The following is a 10656-nucleotide window of genomic DNA, read 5'->3' on the forward strand; positions in this document are numbered from 1 at the left end:
GACCCTCACCAAGTCACATCATAGTTTATTCATACTTTATTGTTCCAAGCTCTGACAGTACATTTAGGGTTAAGTCTTATCATCCCACTAGTCCCTATGTTCCTTGAGGGAAGGATCTGTGTCTGATAAATCAGAATCATCCACAGCATCACAGCATCTACCACAATGCTTTGAACTTAATTTATCCTCCATAAGAATGTAGTTAACGAATGAATGAATGATGAATGACAGTAGTGTAGTAGGAAGACTGGGTGACTAGAATCAGGAGATCTAAATTCTGGCTGCCACGAACCAGCTCTGTGACCTTGGACAAATCAAAAGTCAGTCACCATGGGGGGGTAGAAGGGGGCATCTGTCTTCCTTGCCATCCTGCCCGACACTGCTGAATTTAAGGAAGTATGGCACCAGTTATCATTTTCACCCCTAATACTATGTTTTATCTGCTACTAAGATAATCACGTGTCAAAACACTTTCCTGGGCATCACATGACCCCCAAAACAACTTTCCTCAACTGTTCTTCCTCTTAGTACTTCTGGGCTTTGGCCTCAGATCACTTTTCTAGTTCTTAGAGCAGCTTCTGCTGACATTTACTGGAATTGTGCCCTGGGCTGTGTAAGAAAATATCCAAATAATTCTTAAAATGATTCAACCAAAGTGTCACACAACTGACCCTAACACAAGAGAGGAGAAGGAATAGGCTGGGGAAAGATTATCCAAACAAGCTGCCTTAAAAGGGTTTCAAGCATTTAAAGTTATTGACCTTGAATTACATGTTTTTCTCTCCCACCCCCTCCAAAAGGTATTTAACGAAATTATTTCACTGGAGTAATTTAAATTGATAAACATTTCTGGAAAGTGTAGGGCGAGGCTATAGGGTTAAGCCTCGGACTGACCTGTTGGCAAAGCCACAAACAAGTCCCAGCTTAGAGGGCACAGTCCTCTTAGCATAGTTAGGCTTGACCTTATGACTCTCCCTAGAGCTTATCTGGGAAGCTAATGGGCTGAGGGACATGCAGCAAGTGCCTCCAAAACAAGTGAAACTCACAGAACACTACCTATGGTGACCACTACCTTGTTTACCTCTGGCTATAAAATAAAAGGCTCAGCTTGCCTCTGGATCTCTCTCTGTGGCCTCAGCCAGGCACAGGAAGATCCACCTAGACCCAGCTTATTCTCTTTGTCATTTCTTCATCCTTCACCGCCCTCACTCAGGCTTATGAACCCTTGGCTGAGCTGGCTCGGCACAGGAAAGTAATTAAGTAATATTAATATGCCTTTAAAACTTTATGCCCTTTGACTCAATAATCTCATTGTTAGGAATTCACTCTATGGAAATAGAGATGTACATTAAGATTTGTGTAACAACACAAAGCAAAAAAGCAAAAGCAATCACAACCACCATACCAAAACAAAACCACCACCAAAAGACAAATAAACCCTGTTTACTGTAGTGTTATTTTTAATAGCAAACAACTAGAAACAATATAAACATCCAACATCAAACAAATGGTTATGGTACATCATTCAATGCAGTATTATGAAACCATGAAAAACCGCATAATAATTTAAAACAAGTAAATTGACAAATGATGTGAAATTAGGAAAAAAGACAATAATATATGACAATTGTGTGTGTGTGTGTGTAACACACAATAATATATTAGAAAAGTGGTTATTGGTAAAGATCCCAGAACTTTCATGGTAAGTGGTCTCAGAGGAAAATGATTTCAGGTGAGATTTATTTTGGTGTTCATACTTTTATGTTTTATACTTCTTTGTATATTTTAGCAACTCTGACTTTAGTGATCAGAAAGTAAGCTATTTTAAGAGAAAATCTTCCACCTGTATTTGTCAGTCTAATCAACTAATACTTTTCTAAATCTGACCATTTATCCATGGCTCAAAATTAATCCTGACCCTTTTACAACTAAAGCATCTACTTCATCCCACACTGTGTCAAATCCTAGGATATTTATTGCTTTTACCAGTCAAGCAATGTTAGACCAGCAATCTATCTATCTTAGCACCCACAAGCTACCTCTGCCTGTAAGTGGCCACATGCCCATAATGTTAATGATTGCCAAGCATCCTGTATCTTTTATAACCAAGCATTTGGACCATCCTTAGCCTTGACTTGATTCCTAGTTCACTGGGAGGGGAAGGTGGGAGAGGGAAGGAAGGGAAACAAAACAAATGATAGAAAAAACACACACTAATTTTGGGTTAGAATACAGTTGAACAAGGCAGAGGAGGTTAGGGTCAAAGAGAGGTAGAAAACAAACACGAAATGAAAGAGATAGGGGAGTAACAGGAAGGGTAATTTCCAACAGAAAAGGCAGCAGTTACCCAAATGCTTGCCATATTACGATACTGATGTGCTACATTATCAGCCTACTCACTCTTAGTCGTGCTCTTCATGTTCACAGGATAAATAACAAAAGGATTGTGCAATTTTAGTGGGTCCAAAGGACACCCAGATGTCTGAGGCTACCTTCAAGATGATCCAACTGGCCAGTGTGACTAAGGAACAGAATTTTAAATTTCATCTTAATTATATAAATTTAAATAGACACAGGTGGCTAGTGGCTATTCTATTAGTGCAGTTCTAATACTACAAAAGTTAATGTTCAGCAATTGAAAATGCATTTTTTAAAATGAATCTTTTCTTCCTTAAAACCCAAAGAACAGCCAGGAAATCGGATTATTTGTTCAAAAAAATCTTTCTCTGAATAAATCCCTGAGACCAGTAATGATTTATTGCCACCCAATCAGGAAAGAGAAAATAAGGCAATTCAATGGGTATCTCAGCTGCAGGCTCTCGGGTGTCATTTTGTTTACTCTCTGGGTTACACTTTAGTTTTTTTTCTTTCTTTTTTAAAATATATTTTTAATTGATTTCAGAGAGGAAGGGAGAGGGAGAGAGAGATAGAAATATCAATGATGAGAGAGTCATTGATCGGCTGCCTCCTGCACACCCCCTACTGGGGATCAAGCCTGCAACCCAGGCATGTACCCTTGGCCAGATTTGAACCTGGGACCCTTCAGTCTGCAGGCCAACGCTCTATCCACTGAGCCAAACCGGCCAGGGCACACTTTAAATTTTCTTTTGAAGCTCTTCCTATTTTACCTTAGATCAAAACAAATTTCTTCTTTTTCTCCATCCATGGCAGTATCTATCTCTCACTGGCAGATTCAATGACCTAGTTAGTGATCTAGATCTTCCCATCCTCCCAAGAGGTTCACCTTTTCTAGATGTTTTGGCAAACAAACCAAAGAAACGGTGTAGGGAGCGGCTATAGGGTCAAGCCTCAGACTGACTTGTGGCAGAGCCTCATACAAGTCCCAGGTTCGAGGGCAGAGCCCTCCTAGCACAATTAAGCTTGACCTTATAGTCCTCCCTTGTTCCTAGGTCTAGTTAATGGGCTGTGGGAGGTGTATCAATTGCTGCCAAAACAAGGCTTGAGTAACAAAATAGATTATTGTAAACATGTTGACCACTCCCTTTGTTTTGCTTTGTGTGACCTGACTATAAAATAAAGCTTCAGCTTACAAGCTGTGTCACTGTTTCCTCATCCAGGCAGTGATCCACCCGGTCCCAAGTGTATTCTCTTGTCTGCTTTAATCCTTCACCGCCCCTCCTCAGGTGCCCCCCTGGCCGACAGGGTTCACTTTGTAGTGCAGTGATCAGAGAACACCTTAATAATAATGTCCCAAAAAGAATAGTGGACTTTGAGACTTAAGAGGAAGATGAATTTGGGACTGAAAATGATGAGATGAGGGCCAGTTCCCCTGAACAGTCTTTCCAAGTCCATTCAGGAGGAAAATCTTCAACCTCAGGAGACTCAATAGACTTTTGTATGTGAATTTTCTGATGCTGACTGAGGTAGGCACTTCTGCTAAAGCATTTCTCACAGTCGGTACATTTGTAAGGTTTTTCTCCTATGTGGGTCCTCCGGTGCCTAATAAGGTTAAAACTTTGACTAAAGCACTCACTGCAATCAGGACATTTATAAGGTTTCTCTCCTGTGTGTGTCCTTTGGTGAATCACCAGGGTGGAACTCTGACTAAAAGTTTTCCAGCACTCAGAACATCTGTAAGGTTTTTCTCCTGTATGTGTCCTCTGATGTCTGATGAGATGGGAGCTGAGGCCAAAACTCTTTCCACATTCACAACATTTATATGGTTTCTCTCCTGGCTGGGTCCGACATTCTTCTATCACACTGCAGTTCTGACTCAAACTTTCTTCACAATCTGAACTTTCATAGGGTTTTTCTCCTGTGTGTGTTTTCTGGTGTGCTATGAGGTTTGAACTTCGACTGAAATTCTTCCCACATTCTGTACACCGGTAGGGTTTTTCTCCTGTATGTATTCTCTGATGCTTTATTAGAGTAGAATTACAACCAAAGCTTTTTCCACACTCAGTACATGTGTAGGGCTTCTCACCTGTGTGTGTCCGCTGGTGGCGAATCAGGCTGGAACTCTGACTAAAACCCTTCCCACAGTCAGGGCATTTGTAAGGTTTTTCTCCAGTGTGAGTCCTCTGATGTTCTATTAGGACGTAACTGTGGCTGAAGCATTTCCCACAAGCAGGACATTCATATGGTTTTTCACCAGTGTGTAATCTGTGATGCTGAATCAGGTGGGAGCTGCTGCTGAAACTCTTCCCACACTCAGGACATTTATAGGGTTTCTCTCCTGTGTGTGTCCTCTCATGGATAATAAGATGGGAGGTATTGCTGAAGCTTTTCCCACATTCCCCACACTGGTAGGGCTTCTCTCCTGTGTGTGTTCTCAGATGTTGAATCAGGTGAGAGCTGTTACTGAAGCATTTCCCACACTCAGAGCATTTATAAGGTTTTTCTCCTGAGTGGGTCCGTTGGTGAGCACGCAAATGAGAACTGTTATTGAAGCTTTTCCAACATTCAGAACATTTGTAGGGTTTGTCTCTGAAGTGTGAATTCTGCTGGACAGAGGCACTGTCATGTTCTCCTGGGTCCCAACCCCCATCATTGGGTTTTTCTTCCTCTTTTCCTGTAGAATTTTCCTGATTCTCTGACTTACCATTATTCTCACAGAAACCATCACACCAAGTTTCATCTCCTTGGGACCCTGTCAGTGGTATTTCTTTTGTGTCCTCATGCTTACAATTTTGTAGGCCATCTTTTTTAGACCATTTTGAGGCTCTCTCTTTAAGTTTATCTGCCTTACGGTTATTGTGTTGAACAGTTTCTAAATTATTCTTACGTTCATGTCCTGCAAAAATAAATAAATATTCTAAATATAGTTCCTAATCTCTGACAGGGGAATTCTGAATTGCAGTGGAAAGAGGAAATAACAAAGTAAAACCTTGTAAATAATTTTTTTAAAGCTAGTTTTACTTAACATCAGAAGCAAATGAAATTATTGTACTTAGTAACAACACTAATCAAGTATCTGAACATTTGTCAGCAATTGCCAAGGGATGTATTCATTAAAAATAAATTCACTAGTTTTATTCTTAAAGACCTAAAAGAAAAAAGGGGATCTGAGTAGGGGAGAAACTGAATAGGACACCATCTGAGGTGAAAACAAGACAATGTCTGAGTGTATACAGAAATAACTATGATAGCCACTACAGGCATACCTCATTTTATTGTGCTTAGCTTTACTATATTTCACAGATGTTGCATTTTTTACAAATTGACAGCAAATACCTGCACCAGATTATGACTTACTTTATTGAGATGCTTGCTTTATTGTGATCTAGAACTGAAACTGTAGTTTCTCTAAGGTATGCATTTATTTACTAAGAACAGTAGCTTTGCATATAATATCTCATTAATCCATATATATATATATATATATATATGACAAATATTATCACATTTCTTTTTCTTAAAGAAAAAACTAAGGCTGTAAGAGTTAACACAATTAGAGTTTGTCTCATTCTAATGCCCTGTTCTCTCTACACACCCTATAGCGCATCTTATAATGGATTTTCAAAGTATTCAGATCATCTTCTTGATCCCTCACCTGTAAAAGAGCTTTTCAAACTCTTCCTTTCGGTGAAGCATTTAGAATCTGAGACCAAGTTTTTCTCTTGCTCCATCACAATGACCACAACCACGTTAGTGGTCAGAAATCCTGTGGAAGGAAACAGGTCACGTTTGGAGGTATTTGTTAAAATGTATTCTTCTTCCTTCCCAATCATTGTAACATAACAATTATAGGCATAGAATGGTCTGTTAATAATTATGGAAATAAGAAATATGATCTTTAGAAGTCCTTTTAGAAAATTCCTTTCTCATATGCAAGTGTTTAGAATTAAGAGTTAACCCAATATATCTTTTCCAAGGAAATAATTTAAAAAATTAAATTTTCACATTAGAATATGAAGATCAGGCTTCAAAAATAGAATGAATACAATACTAATTGTCCACTCAGAGCTTAGAAACACTTTTAATGGAAAAAACAAAGTTTTTTTTTTATTGGGGCAGGGGAAAGGAACCAATAATAAGACTTCAAGGAATCAATATGCAGGTAAAGAAGCCGCTAAAGAGAAAGCACCCTGTTTAGTTTAGAAAGAATAACTTGGTCCTTAAAAGGATGAAACCTTTTAAGTCAATTTCAAAAGAAAGTTAGGATTTCCATAACCAGTAACAAGAAATTAGTGCAAAGCAGGGCTGGGATAATTTTAAACAATAACCACTAACTATAAAAGAAAGCGAATGCGAGATCTCTTTCTTGCCTCTAAGTCTATCATAATCCCAATATCCATTTCAGCCTCAACTTTATCTTCTGCAGGCAAATACAATCCCTGACCTACTTTAAGGGACCAAAAAATGTGATCTGTCACTGGAAGGCAGTTATATATGAACTTGGCACCCAAGTTAAGATAGAAAGAATACATAACTTGGGAAAAATGAAAGCCTAAAAGAAAGATATACAAAGGTGTGCATATGAAAAACAAGAAAAAGTTTACTACTACTGAAGTAAACTGAGTAACTTGCACATACTATTTCTCATTTAATTCTCACAATAACCCTCTGAAGCATATAAACGGTTACCAATATTTTATAGATGAGTTCAAAAAGACATCAAGAAACTTTCCCAAGGCCACACAATCCGAGAGTGGGAGAGCAGGATTCAGTCCCAAGTCTGTTTGGACACTGACTTTCACACACTCAGCTATTACAGTAAACTAGAGCAGGAAGCAGAGAGCTGGGCATAACCCCAAACTTCAAATGACCCTCAAAGAAGGCCTTTATTTAGAATACATTGCCTGGATGAGAAGGGATTTACATCCCTAGACCTTATACCAAATGGAGCTGGCATTCCCTTAGCATCCTGAGCAATTAGGGATGTGTTAAAAGAAAAGGTGGAACCAGTCTCAATTACAAATATCCCATGTTTGACTAGGGGGAAATGACAGCTGAATGGGCGGGGGGGAGGTTGTTCAAATGGAGTAATATGTTTTGCTTTCTAAGTTACTACATATTTCTATCAAAGTCCTTACAAAGGAAGCGAGAGCCTGGGTAACAGCCCGTGCCAGCATTTTCCCTGCTAAGACACTATCACTTTTGACAGTAGAGGGGTCCTCCGGTCACTGGCTCCCTCATAGGGCAGCACACTCCAAGCCATAACCGGTACTGAAAGGCTGTCCTTACGGTGTCGCTCTATAGAGCGGGCCAGTCTTCACTGTCAGCGCCCAAGGGGGCCTTAGGATGGGGCCTGAGTGCACTGACCGAAGCTGGGCTAATTACGAACCCCTGGCCGGGACTATTCGCTGGGGTGCGCTGCGAGGTGAGGTTCCAGGAGACCCGAGCGTCACCAGCTACCGAGACCCTTAAGGGACTCCCTCGCCGCAGCGGGACCCCCTCCGGGACCCGCAGAGCGGCTTCCACTCCTGCCCGCGGCCCTCTGCTCCCTCCCACCCCCCGCCCCAAGAAGGAACTCACTGTTCTGGGGGCTACACACAAGGCGCCCTGCACCCCCCGCAGGCCCAGCAGTCCGGGAGGAAGCAGCCCCTCTCCTTTTGACCCCACCAACCCAGGGTCCTAAACTCAAACCGCTAGACGGGAGCGAGAAGTGGCCCGGCCGCCGGCGGCGTTTCCGGGGCCTCTCTAGGAAACGGCGGCCGCCAGCTCGTTGTTCTTAACTCTTAGGGGCCCGGACAGAAGGGAAGGAGCTGGTGGGGTTCCCTCCCTTGGGCTGCCATTCGCCTTCTGTGATTCTCACCCCTCCGACTAGTCAGGTTCCTGTAATAGGGGCCTGATTAGAGCAAATGCTTTTCTTTGACCTAAGGGCATCATTACTTAACATCATCATTACAATCATTAGAATCAAAACAAATGGAGTATTTATTAAGCACCTATTGTTTCTGTTCTCACCGCTGTGAAACTTGAGGAGCTAAGGCATCCATCCACATATAAAACAAGTTGCTTACAAAGCACCGTTATTACTAATATTCGGAGAAACAGTTAACCTCTCCTTTTTTGTTACAGAGAAAATAGAAGCCAACCTCTTCATACCAAACTTGCAAATCAATGTAAGTCTGCAACGGTCACACTCGCTTTCTTCCTTCCTGTTACATCAGAGGACTGGACCTTGCATTTAAAACAAGCCCTTTACTCAGTGGTTCTCAACCTTCTGGCCCTTTAAATACAGTTCCTCATGTTGTGACCCAACCATAAAGTTATTTTCATTGCTGCTTCATAACTGTAATGTTGCTACTGTTATGAATCATAATGTAAATATCTGATATGCAGGATGGTCTTAGGCGACCCCTGTGAAAGGGTCGTTCGACCGCCAAAGGGGTCGCGACCCACAGGTTGAGAACCGCTGCCTTTACTGGTAGTACTCACCTTCCCTCCCACCTTCTTAGAATCCTTACACTATCAACTAACCTCTCAGGTCTCACAGCTCCATCCCAAAATAGTCCCTCAGTTTTATTTTCCTCACAATGTTTCTACTTTATCACTTGCCACTTACCTTTTAAACCATTTCTCCTGCAGCAAAAACAATAAATCATTAAGATTAGTCATGACCTCCGTGTTCTTAGTGGGATCCTTTCTTCAGTTTAGACACTGCTGAAAACTCCTAGAAACACTCTTTCGAGGTGATAGCACACTGTCCTCCTTTTTCTCCACAATCTCTAGTCAGGCTCAAAAAACATGGTCTGAGTACAGGTCAGCAACTTACAAAAGGCCTTTTACACATCTTACCTGTGTGTCTTGAAGAACTTCTCTGCTAAACAAAAGGATACCAATGAGTCTTAAGGGCCTTGTCCCACAGCAACCACACAAAGAAGCCATGGCAGAAAAGAGAACATGCCAAAAGCCTCGAGATTTCTGAAAGTATTATATCAGCTGGAACTGAGGGCCACAGAGACAGCACAACATGATAAGAGATCTTTTGATCCCCCAAGTTTTATTGGCAGAAAGAAGGCTATGAAAACTACTCAGCCACAAACATGAGCTACTGTTGAAGGAAACCAAATTATGCTACTCCAAATACGCCTCTTTAACATAAAAATTATTTTGAGCTGAGGGCAATCAAGAAGCAACAAATGCAGGGAAAGCTCTCTCTACCCTCCTCTTTTTCTGCGTAAAGGCAGGATATCAATGCCCCTTCACTGGAGATGGCTCTAGACCAGTGATGGCGAACCTATGACATGCGTGTCAGAGGTGACACGCGAACTCATTTTTTTGGTTGATTTTTCTTTGTTAAGTAGCATTTAAATATATAAAATAAATATCAAAAATATAAGTCTTTGTTTTATGGTTGCAAATATCAAAAAAATTCTATATGTGACACGGCACCAGAGTTAAGTTAGGATTTTTCAAAATGCTGACACGCCGAGCTCAAAAGGTTCGCCATCACTGCTCTAGACTCTTATCAGAACCTGAGGAATCTGCGAACAAACGTTACTCTATTAGTTCCCCTTCCCCCATATAATTACCTTCCTACAGTTTGCCTCCCTTAGAAGCCTAAAACTGTTTTACTTTGTCTTATCATTTCTCTATAGATTTGTTATTGTTTGTTGAAGATGGTATATGAACCAGAGTTCTAAGTCATCTATTTGAGTTACTCTTTCCCTGAGTTTCTCCCATGTACATAGGGTGGGGCAAAAATAGGTTTACAATTGTTCCTATGGAAAAATAATACAATAATTAATAAATAATACAAGAATAAACTCTGTTTCATATACTGGTACTCACAACTGTAAACCTACTTTTGCCCAACCCAGTAAATGAGATAATACATGTTAATAAACTTCTGTTTGTTTTCGTTCTTTAATCTGGTTGTTTGTTTGGTTTTTTGTTATGTGTGTCCAAGCTGAGAACTTAGAAGGAAAAGGATTTTTTTTCCTCTTTTCCACTAGCAATAAGATAATATCTAAATTTCAGGAGCTTTCTGTTGAGCCTTGTTTTGGCAACTGTGTTCCTCCCACTGGATGCCAAACTGCTTGTGGTGTTCAGAACACAGCTTGCTCTTTCACGCTTTTGTGCCTTACTCTCTTCCACCATATCACTGCTTCTGGCACGTCTAGCCGTGTCCCTCTGCCTACCTCTGGCTGCGTAGAAAGTGTCCACTCCTCATTTCAGCTCAAGTATCTTCTCCTTAGTTTAGTACCCGTTTACTCTCCCAGGAAGACTTAGACCCTTTCCCTCCCC

General features: G+C 40.9%; 1 protein-coding gene across 1 annotated transcript; it reads right to left on the minus strand.

Moving 5' to 3' along the window:
- Window positions 1-1449: 1449 nt before the first annotated feature.
- Window positions 1450-7981, minus strand: ZNF572 (zinc finger protein 572). Its single transcript, XM_070391867.1, has 3 exons — window positions 7939-7981; window positions 6014-6124; window positions 1450-5254 (listed from the first exon to the last, which is right to left on the minus strand). The coding sequence occupies exons 2-3, from the start codon at window positions 6087-6089 to the stop codon at window positions 3738-3740; spliced, it is 1593 nt and encodes a 530-aa protein (XP_070247968.1). The 5' UTR covers window positions 6090-6124; window positions 7939-7981; the 3' UTR covers window positions 1450-3737.
- Window positions 7982-10656: the final 2675 nt, after the last annotated feature.

The sequence above is a fragment of the Myotis yumanensis genome, unplaced genomic scaffold, assembly GCF_028538775.1.
Source record: "Myotis yumanensis isolate MYYU_CA2020_CCGP unplaced genomic scaffold, mMyoYum1.0.hap1 SCAF_15, whole genome shotgun sequence".
Lineage (NCBI taxonomy): Eukaryota > Metazoa > Chordata > Mammalia > Chiroptera > Vespertilionidae > Myotis > Myotis yumanensis.